Source organism: Lynx rufus, unplaced genomic scaffold (assembly GCF_022079265.1).
Source record: "Lynx rufus isolate CCGP_SWC_20201006 ecotype Redwood Valley unplaced genomic scaffold, mLynRuf1.p SCAF_45, whole genome shotgun sequence".
Taxonomy (NCBI): domain Eukaryota; kingdom Metazoa; phylum Chordata; class Mammalia; order Carnivora; family Felidae; genus Lynx; species Lynx rufus.
In genome coordinates, this window is record NW_025814862.1 from 268,209 (window position 1) to 289,775 (window position 21,567).

The following is a 21,567-nucleotide window of genomic DNA, read 5'->3' on the forward strand; positions in this document are numbered from 1 at the left end:
TGGACTGACATGGGTGGGAACTCCAAGGACACTCCTTCTCCACATGTGGAAACTGAGTCCTTGAGAGGGGAAAGGACTTGTCCAGGGCATCGAGGGAGCTGCTGGCAGAGCTGGGACCAGGGTCCCAGCTGGAGCCCTGCCCAGAGGCAGATGCCTTGTTCACACATTTTTCCGCCTGTGGCCCCCACTCCCAGTTGAACAGACAACCATTTCCTTGAAAACACAGCCATTCCAGTTGCAAACATCTGCAGAGCACATATTACAGCTAGGTTTGGTTAAACAATGAACAAAGAGTCTGCAGGTTTTTAACCTGAAGGCTTTTGGGGGAGGTGCTAGAGACACCCTCCCCTAACACAGTCATCAGAATACTGTAGGTCTGTATGTTTTGTTGGAAGGTGGTCTATCTACATAGAGCTTTCTTCAGGTCCCCACAGGGCCTCTAAGAGGGCTAAACTGAAAATATCTGGGCCTTCCTGAGGAATTTCACACATCCCACCTTATTCAGAAATGCTAGAATCAGGGGTGCCTGGGTGGCTCAGTCGGTCAAGCGTCCGACTTTGGCTCAGGTCATGATCTCGCAGTCTGTGAGTTCCAGCCTCGCGTTGGGCTCTGTGCTGACATCTCAGTGCCTGGAGCCTGCTTCAGATTCTATGTCTCCCTCTCACTCTGACCCTCCCCCATTCGTGCTCTGTCCCTCTCTTTCTCAAAACTAAATAAACGTTAAAAAAAAAAAAGAAATGCTAGAATGTACAGTCAGCCCTGGAGCTGATTCTTTCAACAACGCGGGACATGCCACACCTAGAGACCTATACGCAGACATATGCCCGAGCTTTCTGATCAGGGAAGGGCAGCAACAGGTCCAGGCTTCAAGCCTGTCCTTTGGTGGCTGTGTGCCACCAGGCGGGGAGGGGCTTCTTGGTGCTAAGTGCTGACACCAGAGGCGGACACCCTCAACAGACATACACAGGCACAGAAATGAGGCCAGCCCCCAAGGTCTAAGGGCATTTGTGGTCTCAGGCTGAGGAGTCAAGATACAGGGGTGAGGCAGCCCAGCAGTGACGGGCTCCCAGGATGTGAAGTGACATAAGGAAGGCAATAGACACACATACAATCACACATACATGGTCACGGCCTCACCCATGTACACAGAGACTCATGCAACACACAGATACACCTCATACTCACGAAAACACATAAACACACAGACCCATATACACGCAATAAGAAGATATACTTGGATATCTCCAGACCGATGCACAGACATGCTCAGAGGCACCCACTCCCAGCCACATGTCCTCGCCCACATAGGGCGCACACACACACGCACACACACAGTCCAAGCATCTAAACGCTTCCTGGGAACCAACCACTATGGATTCTCCCCTCTGCGGGCAGTCCAGGGCTACAAACTAAAGGCTGGACTGGGCTCCCAGGTGGCCCCAAGGAGAGGGAAGGGGCAGAGGGACAGTTGAACCTTGCTTGCTTCTCACTCTACTACATGTGGGGGTGGGGTAGGGGGTAAGGGAAACCCACCTGCCAAAACAGCAGGGGACAAGCCCACAAATGGAGTCACCCACTTGCCAGGGGCTTTCAGGGATGGGGGGCGGGGGGGAGTCTCTTGGCTCCTGGGGGTGGCTCCAGGCACTGAGAATTTGCGGGAAAGGGGAGATATGGGATGAGGGGTATTTTTCCACAGTGAACCTTTCCCCCCTTCCGAAGTCTGGTCTTCCTTCTGCAGCTCCATTCAGCCCCCCACCACCCAATACGCCCAGTCAGCACCCCCAGGCGCTTGCCTCACCTTCCTGAGATCCAACCACCGGCTCCTCCACAAGAGGAGGTCCTACCCAGACATATCCAGGGGTGCCCCACACCCAGGGAAGGCCCTCCCGCTGCACCCGACCCTGCACACAGCATAAAAACATCCAGAGTCCCCCTATACCCCCATCCCCAAACTCATCCGCCTCCAGTTCCCCGGGAGGTAAATACCCAGCCAGGTGAGCCCCAAACCGAAAATGGCCGTCCCTGCCGCCGCCACCACTGGCCACCTCTCCTTCGGAGACCCTTCCCCAGGTGGGTTGGAAGCCCCCTCCCCCAGGATCGCGCCCCCGCCCCCGCCTCTGGCACCCACCTCCTTCTTGATGGTGCCCAGCAGCCTCTGTCTAGTGTCCGCCTCTGTGGGACGAGACGAGGGGCAGCCGGTCAGCCAAGCGCTGCAGCGGGGGCCCGGGGCTGCCCTCCCGCCGCCCCCGCACCCTGCGCCCGCTTAGCCCAGCGCTGGAGGCCATGGCCGCACGCGCTGCGTTCCCAGCCCAGGTGGCCGCGGTGCCGGTTCTCCGGCTCCGCAGCTGCAGCCACAGCGGGGCGGGGTCGAGCGCCCGGTGACGTGAGGCCCCGCCGCGCAGCCTCCCCGCCCCTGCCGCCTCTGCAGTGCAGCCTGGCCCCTGGCAGGAAGGTCCTCGGGGCGACGCACGCTCTGGGCCCCTACCACCAGCAGCCCCGCCTCCACAGGAAGCCCCGCCTCCCACGCCCTGCGACCCAGGTCCCACTTCCCCTCTATTGGGCAGGGCGGAAATGTATCCTTCATTCCCAGATCCGCTCCTTGCCAGGCTGCAAGTGGCCTGAAGCAGTGGGGCCTGTTATTGACAGGCTGCAAGCCTCAAGGTTCTCATCTTTAAAATGGATGTAATAGGGGCACCTGGGTGGCTCAGTCGGTTGAGTGTCCGACTTCCGCTCAGGTCATGATCTCATGATTCGTGGGTTTGAGCCCTGCGTTGGGCTCTGTGCTGACTGCTCAGAGCCTGGAACCTGTTTCCAATTCTGTCTCCCTCTTTCTCTGCCCCGACTCCACTTGTGCTCTGTCTCTAAAATAAATAAACATTAAAATACATTTATGTGTATAAAATGGATGTAATAGGACCACCTCATCAGAATGATACCAGACATAAAAGAGATAGTGAATGTAAAGCACTTAACAGAGACCTAGGAAAAAAGACCAGCAACCATAAAAGCTGTCATTATTATTATTATTATTATTATTATTATTATTATTATTATTATGTCTTCCAAGATACAGTGGCTCTCCACCCAGATTGGCCAGGCCTTACATGGCTCCCTCCCCCACATGCAGGTCAGTGGGAGAGTGACAGAATAGGATCCTTCCAGGACCCCAATAGGGCACTTGTCAGCCAGGATCTCCAAGACTCTTTGCGACCAACGCTTATTCCACCACGTTCCTGACTGCGTCCACCCAGACTGCAACTCGGGTTTACAAACGTTTATTGAGCACCTACCACATGCCAGGTTACTGTACTGAGGATATGGAAGTGAGCAAGATGGGCAAAAGCCTGCCCTCACAGGGCATAGGACGTAGACAGAAAAATAAATAAGCAGATGATGTAGTAGATTGGAAGTTTCTGGAGAAAAATTAAGTAGGCAAAGGAGACAGGTGGGGTTTGTATCTTTGAAGTAAGGTGCTTGAGGGAGGTCCCATGAGGAGATGCCATTTGAGCAAAGAAGAGAAGAGTAGATTGGGGGATTTCTGGAGGAAGAGCATTCCAGGCAAAGGGAAGGGCAAGTGCAAAGGCTCTGAGGTAGGAGTGTGCCACTAGGTGTGACAAATAGCTAGGAGGCCAGTGGGGCTGGAGTGGCATGAACAAGAAGGGTTGGCAGTCGTTAAGGCCTTGAAGTCCACTTAAAGGACTCACATCCTGCCCTCAAGAGCCCCCGGGTTTCAGCCCTCCTGTCACAGCTCAGAGTACGCCCTCTTGCTGAGGGGATTCAGAGTCCCCTTTTCTCCATTTGTCAGTGCCATAAGCCAGAGAAGATGATTTTGACTAGCTTAGGGAAAAGAAAATAAGCTGGAAGGATAATGGGCATTCCCAGAGTCCAAGGGGGGCCTGGAGGACTGGGTTGAAAGCAAGGTAGCTCCAGAAAGAGAGACCCTTGGGAATAGTCGCCTGGCAAGGACAGAGTGGTTAGGGTGCCACCACTCAGGTGGAAGGAGCTCCAGCTGTTGGAGGTTCCCGTTCCAAGGAGGGAGCATCCTATTGGCCTGGCCTGAGACCTACGCCTGCTTCTTGCTGGGCAAGGGGAGTCTCAGTCACAATCCCACCACCCCACTATCTCCAGTGAGAGTCCTTGGGGAGCCCAGAGAATGTGAAATGGTTGCTTGGTAGCCAACCCCCCCCATTATATTAGAACCATATATTGAGGACCTACTGTGTGCCAGCCACTGCATTAAGGGCTTTAGGGTTTGGGTTGCCTGCTTGAAACACAACACGGACATAAGCCCAAGCTTCACTTTTGGCCTCTTAATATTATCTTCTTCAATATATTACATTGTGAAAGGTGAAATAAAATAGTCACTTATGTCAACAGGTTTTCAAATGGAGCCAGAGGCCAGTAAGGAGATGGGCCTTATGTACATCCTCACTGGTAGGAGAACCACAAATGGTGGAACCGGGCCAAACTGCAACTCTTCCAGGGACTCGGCCCAAACACCTGCCACTTGCTATAGTAAGAGACCCTGCTTAGTGATAGCCTTAGACACCAGTTACGGTCACCAAGTTTAGTTTCCTGCCACCAACACCAATCCTGGTCATCAGAATTCTTAGTAAATGACATATACAAGCATTCCCTTTTGTCTTCAAAAACCTTTTCCTTTTATTCCCTGGATGGGGGTGGGGAGGGTAGAGGCACTATTTTGGTTGCTGCCCAAATGTGTCTTTCCCAAACTGCAATTCTGAGACCCCAAATAAATAACTTTGTTTTTATTTCAGCTCTGCCTCTTCTCTCAGTTGACAGAGTTACATTGTGCTTCGCTAAGTAGGAATGCACAAATGCTTTCTTCACAGCTTCTAGGCCTCTTCATTTTGATACAATTTGAAACGTGTGGGGGTGGTGGGGGGGCGAATTCAAGCACAGCACAAAGCATCTTGATCTATTGATCAACTGAATTCATCAGTTGTTAACTGAGATTCATCAGCTGTTAACATTTGCTGCATTACCTTTACGTTGTCTGTCTCCCTCTTTTTACAACAAATTGCACACATTGATTGTATACATCTTGATGAATTTTCTCCTATGCACTCCCCTGTAATACCATCACTATAACGAGGGTACTAAACATATTCATCACCTCCAGAAATGGATGTGTGTTCTTTCGTGGTTATTTATTTACTTGGGTAGGAACGTGTAGCACGTGATCTATCTCCTGGAAGCAGAGGCGTGGGAAGAAGGTGTGGGAGGGAAACATGAAGGAAGCAGAGAGGGAGCAATTGATGTGATTTTATGCAAGGTGGTGTAGACAACCATCCCTTTGACCCAGGTTTCTCCATTACTTTGCAGAGGCCTGCTAATTATTCCTCTTCTCATCCTTTCCCTCTCTGTGATCATTTCTTTTTTTTTTTTTTTAAATTTTTTTTCAACGTTTATTTATTTTTGGGACAGAGAGAGACAGAGCATGAACAGGGGAGGGGCAGAGAGAGAGGGAGACACAGAATCGGAAACAGACTCCAGGCTCCGAGCCATCAGCCCAGAGCCCGACGCGGGGCCCGAACCCACGGACCGCGAGATCGCGACCCGGCTGAAGTCGGACGCCCAACCGACTGCGCCACCCAGGCGCCCCTCTGTGATCATTTCTTCATTATCTTTGTGAAGATTCTTGGCACTTTCTTTTTGTCTTCATTAGGCTTCTTGGTGGTTTAGCCGCTTAGCTGCTATCTTGATTTCTTAAAGAACCACCTTAGTTTTTTCACCTTCCATTTTGTCAGCCTCTTCCATTAGGTTTATTTTGGTGTGGGATTGTGTCTTCTCATTTCAGGTGTAAATAAATACATATATACATAAGTATAAGCAAGAATGTGTGTGTAGATCCAGTATATGTACAAACTGTATATCCAAATTGCATTTAGTTATCTACCGCTTTTTGCCTGTGTATCCCCAGTTTTCCAACTTAAATACCACCTTCTCTCCCACTGCCCTCCTTTCCTTTTTTTTTTTTTTTTTTTTTTTTTGGCCCAGAAAGAACACTGGCAGATTCCTGCATGTCATCGGGAAGGTAATGATAATCAGATCAACTCTGTGGCATTTGGGGTTGTTTATAAGAGTTATAAGTCAGGGACGCCTGGGTGGCTCAGTCAGTTGAGCATCCGACTTCGGCTCAGGTCATGATCTCGCGGTCCGTGAGTTCGAGCCCTGCATTAGGCTCTGTGCTGACAGCTTGGAGCCTGGAATCTGCTTCAGATTCTGTGTCTCCCTCTCTCTGCCCCTCCCCCACTCATGCTCTGTCTGTCTCTCTCTCTCTCTGTCTCTCTCTCTCTCTCTGTCTCTCTCTCTGTCAAAAATAAATAAACTTTAAAGAAAAAAAAGAGTTATAAGTCAGTCAGATTTCCCAGGGATTCATCATTAAATGTAATCATTCATGCATCCATCGATTCTCTCTTAATATATGAATTGAGTGCCTAGTCTTGGTCAGGTACTGTTACCTCTATTGGAGAAAGAGCAGAGAAAGAACAGATCCTTCCCTTGAGGCCCTTCTATTCTGTTGGTGAAAGACCAGTCATAAGTAGTGATGTGGACTCTATGGAGCTCAGGAACAAATTCAATGTATGACCTGTTAAGGCCAGTGGGCAGAAAATGGTACAACTTTTCTGAAAGGCATGAGAGAAGACTTACTGGGAAGAGTCCCAAGTGCCATGAAGAGGCAGCTCCTTACTGAAGGATGCATCTCAGGTGTGCTTAATACTAAGAACCTGCTATACCCAAGGACTGGGCTGGACTCAGGGCAGGACACCAAGTCCATAAGTGATGTCTGGGAGTCTCATCCAATTTGCTATTCCAGAGTTTTCTCCTCTTCTTCTCCCTACACCCTCTCTCAGGTTACCCTCCACCAGACAAACCAGAATCTGAAACCAGAACACTCAGTACACATGGCCCCCACCATGGGGGGTACACATGCCCCCTCAGAGGGCACCTGAGCCAATTTCTAGGGTGCTCTCTATACATCAACCTGGATACCCCCAAACATCTTCCTTGGAATCACTTATGAGCGCAAGGATTTTCCAGGAAAACCTTAGTGAAGACTCTGCAATTCAGAAGAACTAAATCGATGTCTAAATTCAATCCAACCTCAGTCACCAGGCAACAGCATTTATTATATTCTGGAACTTAATGCACTGACTCAAAAACTCATTTGAAGGAACAGCCAGGGATTTTCAAGTGCTTAGCCAATTTAGCCTTTTCTAGTCTTTAGAATACTTTCAAGGTCAAGGAACAAAACATCATGTTACTGGTACACCAGACAGAGCAGAACTGAGTTTGGAATTAGAGCCAAAGGAACACACAGGTTTCTGCAGAATTATGATGGGACTTCAAAGCAGGGGCAAGGTTAGGATTATTTTAGAAATGGTGTCAGATAACTCTCTCTGAATTAAAATGACTGTCCAGTGGAAACTAATGGAATGCTGTTATGCTAACTGGAATTAAAATTAAAAAGTTAAACAATGAAATGGGTATCCAGTGTGTGCATCAAGGATTTAAATGCAAGACAATGCAATTACAAAAATTAAAGAATTAGTGAATTAAAAAAACAATTTTAAGTGGCGAAGTCAAAGAATGACAGAAACTTGGAAGCAATGGACAAAAAAGCCTGATTCAACAACAACAAAATTTTTTTTTAATTACCCCAATACTTAAAAGCTTACAAATCACTGCAAACCCATTTGTAGGGATCTAGGCCAAGGAGACGATGATGGAGGAGCCTAGATTTGGATCCAAGGATAGTCACAGTGGTTACAATGTAGTTTTATTGGGAGCCGTGGGGAACTGGTTAAAATATTAAGTGGTAAGAGCCTAAGTTTCTGGAGCTCCATGTGCACCTCATTTGGTGAAGTCACCTGGCAGGTTAATCGGGGGATGTTTGGTGGGGGAGGTAGGGTGAGGCAGGAGAGCGGGCAGAACCACCCACGCCCATCCCCCTGAGACTCAGAGCACCTTTGAAACCGCCAGGTGCACTACTAGGTAGGCCTCATTTGGGCCCGGATGGAGGCGGTGCCTGAAGGGGCTGGGCCAGCAGGGTTGAAATAGAAATGAGGGTGGGGGCTGGTCAGGCCTTGCTGACTGTGGGAGCGTCCTGCAAGGAGGCCAAGCTAGACCTACTGCCCTTCGGTGGCCAAGGCGAGGTACAGGGCCAGTCCCGGGAAAGGCTGACCCTTTCAGAGAGGAGCTTTGCCCCTCTGACCCCACGGATGTCAGCGCTCAGGCGCTGCGGGGCTGAAAGAGGAACCCTAGGCTACAGGGCATGAAAGAAGGCAACTAACACCCCACAGATCAGACTAATACTTCAGGAGGAAGGAACGAAGGTGAATTGTGTCAGCAGAGTCAGGGAAGGGTGACCCATTCGGGTGGCGGTAGCCCTGGGTGTGTGTGCCTGTGGGTGTGGGGTGTGGTGTGTGTGTGTGTGTGTGTGTGTGCGCGCGCGCGTGCGCGCGCGCGCGCCAGGGGGATAGGCGGTAGGTGTGAACTCCGTGCGCACTGGACTCCTACAAGCAAGCAGGGTAACCCACAGTGACCTGTCACTTGGTGTGGGGGAAAAGAATCCCAGTCAATAAATTTCTGCACGTCTCTAAGAATATTTTACCAGGTTCCCTTTTACCACAGGATCCTTCTCTGACAAGTTGGCAGTTAGCAGTCTTTTTGGTGTGATTGGAAAACACGTGTAGTTAGCAACCTGATGCCTTCTTCAAAGTCCTGGTTTGTAGAAGGTGACCAGACAACTACCTAGAGAAGTCTAACATAACTGTGTCCCCTTCCAGGGTCTGTCCCCTTCAGGACAGTAATGTCAGGTCGGGCCAGGACCCGAGCCCGAGGCCGCGCGCGAGGTCGGGCGCCCTCTCAACCAGCCCCGCCACCCGGAGCCGCCGCGCCTCCGCCGCCGGGAGCCGCCGCACCTCCGCCGCCGCCAGCCGCCACAGCGGTGAGCACAACAGCCTGTTCACTCTCTTTGGTGCAAAAGATGCTTTATCTTCCTCAGCTACTGCTTCCTTCTCACGCGTTTTCTCATATGCAAATATGCCCTAGATTCCTCTCTCGACCCCAAACTCTTCCTGCACACCAACATCCAGGAAACAGTCGTCTCCCAATTTTCCAAAAAATATCTGGCATCTGACAATGTGTCACCACCTCTGTTACTACCCTCTGGTCCAAGCCACCAGCATCCCTTGCTGCACGTGGCGAGTGGTCTCCAAACTGGTCTTCTTGCTTCCACCCTGGTCTTTCCTTCTGCCTGTTTCCCAGCACACAGAACCATATAAATCGGTCCATGCAGTTCCTCTGCCTGACATCCTGTAAAGGTTCCCATTTTCTCAGTCAGAGGCACATCTGAGATGGCTTCCCTCCTGGGGTGCACCTGTGGCTCATTCCATTAAGCCCCAACTTCAGCTCAAGTCATGATCTCATGGTTTGTAGGTTTGAGCCCCAAGTGTGACCGTGTAGAGCCCGCTTTGGATCCTCTGTCTTCCTCTCTCTCTCTCTTTCTCTCTCTCTCTCTCTCTCTCACCCTCCCCTGCTTGTTCTCTCCCTCCCTCCCTCTCTCGAAAATAAACATTGAAAAAAATGGCCTCTCTCTCACCACCTCTCTGACCTAAGCTTCTCTACCTCGTGCTCACCTTGCAGCAGTCACATCGGCCACCTTGTTCTTTCTTAAACGTTTCTACAGTAGAAAATTTGCTCTTTCCTCTACCTATGGCTCGTATAACCTTGTAACTCACTCTCCTCTTTCCAGTCTTTGATTCATTGGCAACTTCTCACTGAGGGTCTTTGTCCCCCATGAATTCAACCAGCCCCCTCACATCCCACCTTCCGGTAATACCCAGTTTTCTGTACTTTGCTTGGTTCTACATTTCTTCAATTCCTTAGCAATTAACACACTAACCTAGAGAAATCATGACTTTTATTTTCTGTCACTGGCATGTGAGCCTTTACAAGGGAACATGCTTCATGCCCTGGCAGCCCCTGGCACCTGGCAGGCAAGCCATTTAGGGATGATGAACAAACACCGTTACTATCACTCTTTATTTCTATCTCCTAAAACATACAGACCCAGCAAACTGGTCAAATTCAGCCTGGCCTCCAGCCACTGGAAAGTCCAGTGGTCAAGCCTGCACGACGAAGAAGACCAAGAAGAACACCTCAGCCTCCAAGTAAAAAGAGGGAAAGAGAGGGATGGTGGGGGGAGGTGTTTAATACATGAGGGTGTACCACAGCCATAAAACTCTAGGCAGAGAACCTCAGTATGTTTTGGCAGGATGCAAAGAGTGTACAGCTTGCAACTATTTTTCATTTCTGCAATGAATTATCTGTCAATGTTTTAGTCCCCTTCTATTTTAAGGTTTAGGGAAAATAAATGGAGACTATTATCAATCAGACTAGCCAATTGTTCAAAAGAATTGCTTTTCAGATTTAGACAGTGCATGTGTATACAATAACTCCATGTTAATTAAGAAGTCTAGAAACCTTACTGTAAACCACTGTATGGAATGCTTGGGCAGCTCATTGGGCATCTCAGCATTTACCTGCATTTTATTATTTTCATAGGTGAAAGGTTATCATTATACAGGTGTGCATGCAGCCTAATACTGATTGCCAAGGATTTGGCTCATATAATTACACCTCAAATCTGATTCTCTGATTTGCTGCTATTTAAGTTTTAAATTCTTACTAATTATGGTGAGAATAGTTAACATGAGATCTACCCTATAACATATTTTTAAGTGTACAATACAGTACTGTGAACTAGAGGCACAATGTTACATGGCAGCTATCTAGAACTTGCATAAGGGAAATTTTCCACCTGTTGAGTAGCAACTCCTCATTCCCCTCACCGAATTGCACCGTTCTACTCTCTGCTTCTGTGACTTTGACTATTTTAGATGTCTCCTACCAGTGGAATTATGCAGGATCTGTCCTTCAAGGACTGGCTTATTTCACTTAGCATGATGTCCTCAAGATCATGCCTCCTATTGCAGGATTTCCTTTTTAAGGCTGAATCATATTCCACTATGTGTATATACTGTATTAACTTTATCCGTTCAGTCGTTGATGGGCATTCAAGTTGTTTCCAGGGCTTGGCTAGTTTTAACAAGGGCTGCAGCAAACATGGCTCTTTAAGATTCTAATTTCAGTCCTTTGAAAGAATCCTCCAGAAGTGGGATTGCTGGATTGGTGGTTCTACCTTTAAGTGTTTGGGGAATCTCCATACTGTTTTCCATAGCAGCTATATCATTTTGTATTCTAAGAGGGTTCAGGTTTTTTGACATCTTCACTAACACTTGCTGTCTTTTTTTTGGGGGGGGGGGGTTCTTCGTGTGTGCATGCATACTTTGTGTGCATGCATACTTTGTGTGTGTGCACGTGTGCTTTGTGTGTGTGTGTGATATAATAGCCATACTTACGGATGGAAAGTGATAGCTCATTGTGGTTTTGATTTGCATTTCTCTGATGAATGACCTTGAGCATCTTTTCATATATCTGTTTGCCATTTATATGTCCTCTTTGGAGAGATGCCGATTCAGGTCCTTTCCCCATTAAAAAAAAAAAAATAGGTTATTAGGTATTTGGCTATTGAGTAGCAGAAGTTCCTTAATGTATTTTAAATTAACCCCTTATCAGATACATGGTTTGCAAATACTTTCTCCCATTCCATAAGTTGCCTTTCATTCTGTTGATTGATTCATTTGCTGTACAGAAAGTATTTAGTTTGAATTCCCACTTGTCTATTTTTGCTCCTGTTGCCTCTGCTTTTGTATCCTCTGTTGTAAATACTTTTATAATAAACTGAGACAAATTCCAGACCCCATAAGATGAAGTTATAAACATGAATATACAATATTAAGACACCTATTTTTATCACCTGTCACATCTCAGGGGTTATTAATATTTTATGTAAAGTATACTGTATGTAGCAAGTACTAATGAATGATGCTTGCTGTTTTCTTTCACTGAAGTTTGAATATGATAAATTTGATTGCTGGGTGTATCAGGAATTAGTTGAGAGTTTGATAAAAATCATTTAAAAACTTATGTCTAAAATGAAATAAGTTTTTCTATTATGGAAATTCAGACTGTGTTTTTATAAGAGCATCATAAGCTGGGATAATAGCTTCCAGAAGTAACATTTTGAAGAAAACCAGTTTGTGCAACCCAAGGCATGGACTGTATTACCCATTTATGGAGGTTTCTTTCATAATATGTGAAAGATTGTTTTGCACTGTGCTCCAAATATTGACCTTTAAAATAGTTAGATGAATATTACAATGTGATAAAAATAACATGAGAGCATTTCCCAGTTGCTGTTAAAAAAAATCGATTAGTTGTTTTTTTAAAAAAAATCATGAAACTGGCTTTTGATAAACAATTTTTTTTTTTAGTTTATGTAGAGAGAGGGAGAGAGCCAGAGCAGGGGAGGAGCAGAGAGAGAATCCCAAGCAGACTCCATGCTGTCAGCACAGAGCTCTGATGCAGGGCTCAAATTCAGGGACTGTGAAATAATGACCTGAGCTGAAACCAAGAGTCCTCAGCTTCATCCACTGAGGTCACTCAAACACTTCTCACGCATTTTTCTTTTTTGAAAGGGCTGTTTATTTAGTCAGCATTTTATGATGCCCACTAGAGGGCACTCTGGTATCAGGTGATTAGCCTATAAAGAAATTAGAGAAAGGACAAAGTTTCTGATTTGAAGAAGCTTGCACTCTGAGCAAATACCGGATGAAAGGAGGCAAACACCATAGCAGCAATGAATGTGGTGCTAGGGTAGCCGCTGACATGGAATGGGGTCTTGTTGGGAAAGGCTTCTGGGTAACATTCACCTTTTCTGGTGATCATTACTGAACTACTGTTGTTTGGATCCTTTGACAACGCTGTTTTCTACCTCCAACAACCTCAACTTAAGTTGTACTTAACATTGTCCTTTGTTTACATTTCCATTTGTTTTTTATCACATAAAATTCATGGTTTTTGCATTTGTTTCTGTGCAGAGGAACTTCAGCTGGGGGCTGGATTGCAGGCATTGTCACTGAAGGGGAAAAGGGGTCTTGGAGCCATTTTTCAAGACCAGGTGGTGAATACCCGACAGTACTTGGAACATGTGAAAGACTCCACAACAGGTATGCTGGCCTTTAACAACCTAGTGTTATGGAATTGTTTGTGTTGATCTTGTTCTGAGGTTCATTTGTGTTTGAGAGTCTTAGAGCTTCACCCCATCACTGTGAGTGGAGGTACCTTCCCACCTTCTCATGTTGTAATAACCTCCACCTTTGCAGAAATAGAGACCTATTTTGGGACCTGGATGTACTCTCCAGTTTTCTTTTCCTTTTATAGCAACTAAAATCAAATGAGCCAGTTCTTTGGTTGTGCTGAGCCTTTTTTTTTTTTATGCTAAACACTATTACAAACAGTGGCTCCCCACTCTCTCTCCCCTTTTGGAAGCTTTGTGTTACAAGAGGTTTTCTTTTGATCTCTTGTTGTTGTTAATTTAATATTTTAATCTTCTATTTTAACTCTAAATGTATGTTTGTGTGAGGATTCCTTTAAAAGGCTGGTACATATTCTGGGCATCAGGTGTGTGTAAATGTTCGTTACTTGTTCATGTCTTTGTTTGACCTAACTTAAGCTCTCAAGATCGTGGTGTCTACATTGTCAACTTGTTTCATTATTGACATGTGGCTTGGTTTTTTCAGGAACGCAAGGTAGAGTGGTAAAGCTATTCACCAACCATTTCCGAGTGACCTCTCGCCCTGAACTCCTCACATATAAGTATAACATTGATTACATGCCAGAGATTGAAGATGGAAAAGTTCGTACAGATTTGCTTTGCCAGCATAAACATGTAATTGGAGAGTGTCACATATTTGATGGGAACTCTTTATTACTGCCTCATAAACTACAAAAGCAGGTGAAGTAATGTTATGGGATATTTTCTTTTTCTTTAAGTTTATTCACTTATTTTGAGAGAGAGAAAGCACATGTAGGGGAGGAGCAGAGAGCAAGGGAGAGAGTATCCCAAGCAGGCTCTGCACTGACTGTGCAGAGCCACAGGGCTTGAACCCACAAACCACGAGATCGTGACCTGAGCTGAAGTCAAGAGTTGGGCACTTAACCAACTGAGCCATGTAGGCACTCCTGTTAGTGGACATTTTCTTGACCTTTGTTCTTTCTTTCTCTCACATTCTCCCTGTATTATAGCAAATATACCATTTTTATACAATGGTTCATGGAGACCTCACGAAGATCTCTTGCCCATAGGATTTGTAACAAAACCCACATGCCATGTTTGGCTATCACTGATGTTCCCTCATGCCTCATTTTGGTGGTTAAAATGAACTTAGGACCAAAATATATATTTTTTACCTTTTCAATGGCAAATAGGGCTCAAATGCTGATGAAGTACTGAATAAGTTTTTATTTCTTGTTCCAAAACATCACATATGCACGCACATGCACACACACACACACACACACACACACACACACACAGAACTGGAAGGACTTAATATTCCATTTCTTTTCCTTAATTTAATATTTTTGAGAGTGAGCAATTGGGGGAGGGGCAGAGAGAAAGAATCTCAAGCAGGTTTGACACAGCACAGAGCCTGAAGTGGGGCTCAAACCCCTGAACCATGAGATCATAACCTGAGCTGAAATGAAAAGTCAGAGGCTTAACTGCTTGAGCCACCCAGGTGACCCTCTTCAATAAACTTAAAAAAATTTTTTTCAAACGTTTATTTTTGAGAGAGAGAGAGAGAGAGAGGCAGAGACAGGCAGAGACAGGCAGAGTGTGAGCAGGGGAGGGGCAGAGAGAGAGGGAGACACAGAATCTGAAGCTGGCTCCAGGCTCTGAGTTGTCAGCACAAAGCCCGATATAGGGCTAGAGCCCACAAATTGTGAGATCATGACCTGAGCTCAAGTCAGACATTTAACCGACTGAGCCACCCAGACACCCCACTTCAATAAACTTCTATATTTATTTACCAAGTGCATAATTTACAGGAGCTTGTTTAAGTTAAAAAAAAATCATTGTAAATATTTAATTCTGACCCCCATTTGGGACTCCTAAATCCTATTTTCTACCTGAATGTGCCTCTGGGGGTTAAGATTGCTCTTGCTGGACACCCAAGTGACCTGTTGATTTGTGGTCTAGTAATGAGCATACTCTCCTTGGAAGGAGCACCAGACCTTTTTGTTTTTTCTTTACCTCAGAAAACAGAACTGGTCAGCCGATGGGGCAAAAAGATTGTGAAGGTCACCGTTGAATTCTGCAGTGAACTCAAACCCACCTCACTGGACTGCTTACGTTATTACAACATTCTCTTTAGAAAGTGTGTTTGTAAGATTTCGTTTCCTTGAGATTTGGTTGCATGTTAGTGTGTCAGTTGCACTGCACATAGGTGTTTGGTCCTAGAATTTGTGTTCTCGATGTCTCCTCATGTTCTGGGAGGGCAAGCGATCTTTGAGATGAATCAGCACTTGAACCTCACCTAGATTTGAGTTTTGTTTGAGTTCTGTGGCTTATTGTTGACATTGTTCTTCCTGCCTACCCCACATCACATGCCTGCTCCCTGTCTAGGGAGGGGCAGATGTCAACTGTGCACAGCGATGCCTCTTTCTCCCTGGAGTAAATGTGCATTTGTTTTCTTTTCCAAGTGTTTGTTTATTTTTGTAAGAGAGATAGAGCACAAGGGGGGAAGGGCAGAGAGAGAGACACAGAATCCGAAGCAGGATCCAGGCTCTGAGCTGTCAGCACAGAGCCCAGTGTGGGGCTTGAGCCCTCAATGCAAGATCATGCCCTGAGCCGAAGTCTGGTGCTTAACCGACTCAGCCAAGCAGGCACCCCCTACATTTGTTTGGTGTTCTACACTTATGGTGATGCACAAATAGTGAAAATGAAAATTGGAGGCACATAGTCTGCAAAAGAGGTTTCAGTTCATTTCTGGGGATGAAGGACCTTCTGATGACCTTCCCATGACCTTTTGTTGTAGATTATGTAAAGGAGGGGAAAATGGAGGTTCAAGGGGCTTTAATATCTACCTTACAATGTCATTTACTTGTTGTATCAGGCACTTCCTGTTAATTGTTTGTAAAACAAAGTCACTTGTAGATTTCTTTCCCCCAGTGTATCTCCGTGTTTGTTAGTAAATGCTTAATATTCACTGTGGTTTCAACGAAATCCATTCTTCCAATTTCTAGGATTTTGAAGATGATGGATTTGAAGCAAGTTGGTCGCAACTATTACAACGAGAATGAGGCCACGGAGTTCCTCAATCATAAGTACACAGTGGAAAGTTTCACATTCTACAGACCTGACCATAGAAGCATTTGAGAAAGTTACTCTCATTTGAAGCAGTAGGATTTATAAGTGATGGTCTTTTCAGTGGTACCCACTGGCCATGAACGATTAAGTTAGATTTTAATGTAAATTTGAATCGAAGTGAAAAGATTCACTCTTACAATCCTAGAGTGATAAGCATAAACCTTGAGGTATTTGGTAGTTATATAAACCTCATAAGAAGTCTAAATCTTCTAAAATTTGGATAATAAATTTCTCTTAAATACTTTCAATCATAGTAATTATAGCTACATGTATGTATGTATAGATTGTGTATATGTTTATAATTTATACACCTATATCCTATATATTCTCACATATGTATGTACGTGTGTGGATATAGGTGTGTGAGCCTGTGGGTGATAACAATATGGTTTAACAAAGAGGGTGTAAGAGTTATAACTAGCACATCAGGTAAATCTCTATTGGAAAGGTCCTTCAAAAGATCAGTTCTTACTAAAAATAAGAAATTGAAACTGCTTGACTCCTAAGCACCAGTTTTAGACCCCAAGTTCCAACCTGGGACACTTGCTTCTTTGTTCAGAGCTTGGATTTTGACCCTTACATCTAATGTATTCTGTTTGCAGGCTGGTAATCTGGCCTGGATATAGTACTTCTATTCTTGAGTATGAAACCAGCATTACCCTCTGTGCTGATGTGAACCATAAACTGCTCCGAATGCAAACTGCTTATGATCTAATAATGCATGTTGATAACAAATCCCAAAGGAAAGATGCTAAGGAAATCTCTAAAGAATTAGTTGGATCAATTGTTTTTACAAAGTAAGTGTTTTTTTAAATTAATTTTTTTTAAATTTTTTTTCAACATTTTTTATTTATTTTTGGGACAGAGAGAGACAGAGCATGAACGGGGGAGGGGCAGAGAGAGAGGGAGACACAGAATCGGAAACAGGCTCCAGGCTCCGAGCCATCAGCCCAGAGCCCGACGCGGGGCTCGAACTCACGGACCGCGAGATCGTGACCTGGCTGAAGTCGGACGCTTAACCGACTGCGCCACCCAGGCGCCCCTTAAATTAATTTTTTAATGTTTGTTGTTTTTTTTTTTTTGAGAGAGAAACAGAGTGTGGGGGAGGGGCAGAGAGAGAGAGAGAGAGAGAGAGAGACAGACAGACAGAATCCGAAGCAGATTCCAGGCTCTGCACTGTCAGCACAGAGCCTGATGTGGGGCTTGAACCCACGAACCATGAGATCATGACCTGAGCTGAAGTCGGACACTTAACCAACTGCGACACCCAGGTGTCCTGTAAGTCTGCTTTTTAAAAACCTATCCAATCACTTTGAGAACTTTTCCCCCCCATGAGAGATGGTCCTGTAGTTTTCGAATCACTAAACATTAAAGGTCAGAAGCAGAAATAGCATGGAAATGGTGAGAATCCATCCATGCTTTTCTCATCTGGCTATACAGCATAAGAAAAAGATAAGTTTCAGTTGTAGATTTTGCTGTTCTTGTGATTCCTGATGTTGATCCAGTCACCTGCTCTGAACCCTCTCTCACATGTAACAGAGTATGCTCCTTCCAAATTTCTTTTCTCTTGCTTTGTGTCTAACTATTTTTAAAAATCAGGGCTTAATTATAATCCATTAGCAAATTTCTGCTTGACGGAAGTGTTTTACTTTTAATCTTCCTCTAGACCAGACATTTTAAGCTGAAGAGCATGAAGATGAGGACTCATCTTAGGAGTCCTCAACTTTATTCTTGCTTCCCAATTTCAAAATTTACTGCAAAGCTCTAGGAATCAGGACAGTGGGATACTGGTATGAAGATAGACCTAAAAATCAATGGAATAGAATTGAGAATCCTGGAGTTAACCCTCACATTTATAGTCCATGATCTTTTTTCAACAAGTGTCAAGACCGCTTTCTTGGGGAAGGAATACTCTTTTCCTCAAATATTGCTGGGACCACTGGATATCTACCTGGCCCTTCCTCACAGAAGATACAAAATTAACTCCAGTTTATCCCCAAAATTAACTCAAAATAGACCTAAATGTAAGAGTTAAAACTATAAAATTCCTAGAAGAAAATCTAGGAGTAAATTTTCTTGACTTTGAGTTAGGCAAAACCTTATAAAATAAAATGCCAACAGAGAAGGGATGACAGAAGGAAAATATAAATTGGACTTCACCAAATTAAAAACTTTTTAAAGTAAAAAAAAAAAAAAGAAAAAGAAAAGGGACAGAATGAGAGAACATTTGAAATCACATATCTCCTAAATAACTTGCATCTCCATATGTAAGAAATGTTTACAAGTCAATAATTAAAAGAGAACCTAACTTTTATTTATTTTTTCAACCCAACTTTCAAAAAATGGGCAAAGGATCTGAATAGACAGGTCTCCAAAGAAAATATACAAATGGCCAATAATCACATGAAAAGAAACTCAATATTATTGGCCATCAGGGAAATGCAAAGTCAAACCACAAGCAAATACCTGTTCATACTATGATGGCTTAATTTGAAAAGGCAGAGATTAAGTGTTGGCAACGATGTGAAAAAGTTGGAACCAACCGTCACATACTGCTGGTAGAAGTAAAAATGGTGTGGTCTCTTTGGAAAACAGGATGGTCCTTTCTCAATATGCTAAATATAATGTCACCATATGAGCCAGAAATCTATTCCTAGTTTTATACCCAAGAGAAATGAAAACCTATGTCTACCAGAATTGATACATGAATGTCCATAACCTCATTATTCATAATAGCTCAAAGGTGTTAATAACTCAAATGTTCACCAACTGATAAATGGAAAAATAAAAATGTATATCCATAAAATAGTGTGTCATTTGGCAACAAAAAGGAATGAAACACCAATACATGCTACGGCATAGACAAACCTTGAAAAATAGTACACTAAGTGGAAGAAGGCTGTCAGGAAAGGTCACATACTGTATCATTCAATTCATGTGAAATAGGGTGGGTAGGCAAATGTATAGGATTTACAACTCTGTGAATATACTAAAACCATTGGATTGTACCCTTACATAGGTGAATTATATCTCATATGAATTTACTAAAGTGGATATATCCTGAAATTTCTTGTAGGATTTAAAGCTTCTCACTTCTTACATGATCCCATGCCATAAATATGTTAGGAATAATACTATATGTTGTGACCATTCCACAGGTATAACAATAGAACCTATCGAGTGGATGCTATTAATTGGGAGGAGACTCCCAGAAGTACGTTTAAGAAATCAGGTGGTGAGGAAATCACCTTTGTAGACTACTACAAGGAGGTAGGAAATCTCCTGTCTTTCCATGTATTTAAATCTCAGTTTTTTTCTTATTATGTAGTCAAATATGTCTCATAAAAATGTGCAATATAGAGTCTTATATGTTAGATTATAATAATATAACATACTCTTTTAACCTATAACATATATAATAATCTATTATAAAATTTCTCCTTAGAGGTATTGTAACTTGACAGATCTATTATCCATGCATTCGTAATGTCACATGATTAGAATGGCTCCAATATGGCCTCTAATGTGGGCCTAAGAAGAGGCTATGGTAGTTTGAAACATGTTGATGGATCATTGGGTAGAAAATAGAATATGGCAAGACTTCATATATGAACACTTTCCTTATATAGAAGTTTGAGCCCTATAGAATTTGGTTTGAAAAGAAGAAACAAATGACTAATTACCACCTGGAAGGATGTCAGCTGTGTGCTGAATCTCAGAACTCACGGATTCCTCAATCTTTGTTCACAAAGACATAAGTAAACTTAGCTTGGTGCACAAAGATACAGTAGTTGACGAGATTAGTCTTATAGCTTTGGCAGATGAGAGAAAGGAATTACAGATATCTGTAGCAAATGGAAAGAACTTATAAATATTTTTTAAAAAACAGCTTGTATTTTTATACTGGAATCCAAACCATGGCTACTTGGAACCACCAAGGCTATACAGCCCTCTGGCATCCCTTCAAGGGGATGGTGCTATTACATTATCCTCACTTGTGCTTCATACTTAGTTCTTGTTCATTCAATCCAAAAAAGCACTTAATGAGTGCCCATTACACATCTTGGGTATACATTGGTAAGACCACTGAGTTGTCTGTTCTTAAGGAACTTGCATCCTTATGGCAGGAAGAGAGACAGACAAGAAGACTATTCTAAGGATTATGAGTGATATATCCAGATAATTAAAATTGAGAGGTATTATGGACAGTGTCTGGTGGTTCAGAGTGGGAAGTCATGGAAAGCTCTGAGAAGCTGGTATGTGAATGTCTGAAAGGAGCAAGCTGTGTGCAAATGAGGGAAAAGAGAAAAGGCCCCACTTTCCAGATGGGCAAGATGTATCCAGATCCCAAACAAGGCTAGATTATTCTGTGAAGAAGTGCACATGGTTGCGGGGAGGACATCCTTGGGTTGTAGGATATGAAATCAGAGGATGAAGTGGGGGCCACATTGTATAAAGTTCTGTCCACGGAGACAAATCAGATATTGTGAGGTGTTATACAGATGGATGAAGTGATATATTTTATTTTACAGATATGTGTCTAATTACAAGGAATGGGCTGTATGTGGGTAAAAAGGGAGGCAGAGTCATCAGTCAGGAGGTGGCTAAGTCACTTTAGGTCAATGATAATGGTGACCGGAATTAGGGTGGGAGAGGTAGGAAGTGAGTGGATGCCAGAGTTATTTACTACAACGGGGGAGTCGGTGTGAGGAGATTAGGGATTTTTGGGTTGACTTAGGCTCTGATGGAGGTGGTAGATGGAGATACCAGGCTGATATTTGCTTGTTCATTCTCCAAATTTGACCTTAAATGTCATTGATTGAGAAGAGCCACGCTGGGTATCCAGAGTACATCCACCCCACCCCACACCAACCTGAAACCTCAGGCCTCTGTGGGGTCCCCCTGTTCTGTTGTGCTCTTGCATTTCATAGCATCTATCCCAATTTGGAATTCTGTATTTGAGTGGTTATTTTACAAATCTCTCCCCTCTCTGTAGACAGAGTTCCACCAGGGCAGGACAATGTTGGTTTTGTTCCTTGTAAATACCTCTTCTGTCTTACACCACGACTAGTGCATAGAAGTTCAAATATATATATATAGGTTGTAGTAAATTCACACATGCTGGCATCACAGAGCAGTGGGTTTGGGAATAATTAGAGGATTTGTCACATGAAGACAAACTACCTTCTTGGCACGAGTTGATA

At 44.2% G+C, this 21,567-nt stretch overlaps 1 protein-coding gene across 1 annotated transcript in view; it reads left to right on the forward strand.

Annotated features, from left to right (window-relative positions):
* The first annotated feature begins 8,087 nt into the window (after positions 1-8,087).
* LOC124525671 (piwi-like protein 1) overlaps positions 8,088-21,567 on the forward strand; it is a 30,607-nt gene continuing 17,127 nt past the window's right edge. The window contains exons 1-9 of the mRNA XM_047098223.1: positions 8,088-8,248; positions 8,830-8,974; positions 10,097-10,199; positions 13,032-13,160; positions 13,734-13,948; positions 15,253-15,371; positions 16,240-16,320; positions 16,966-17,160; positions 19,522-19,633. Coding sequence (XP_046954179.1) covers positions 8,088-8,248; positions 8,830-8,974; positions 10,097-10,199; positions 13,032-13,160; positions 13,734-13,948; positions 15,253-15,371; positions 16,240-16,320; positions 16,966-17,160; positions 19,522-19,633 — 1,260 coding nt within the window. The remainder of the gene's footprint in view (positions 8,249-8,829; positions 8,975-10,096; positions 10,200-13,031; positions 13,161-13,733; positions 13,949-15,252; positions 15,372-16,239; positions 16,321-16,965; positions 17,161-19,521; positions 19,634-21,567) is intronic.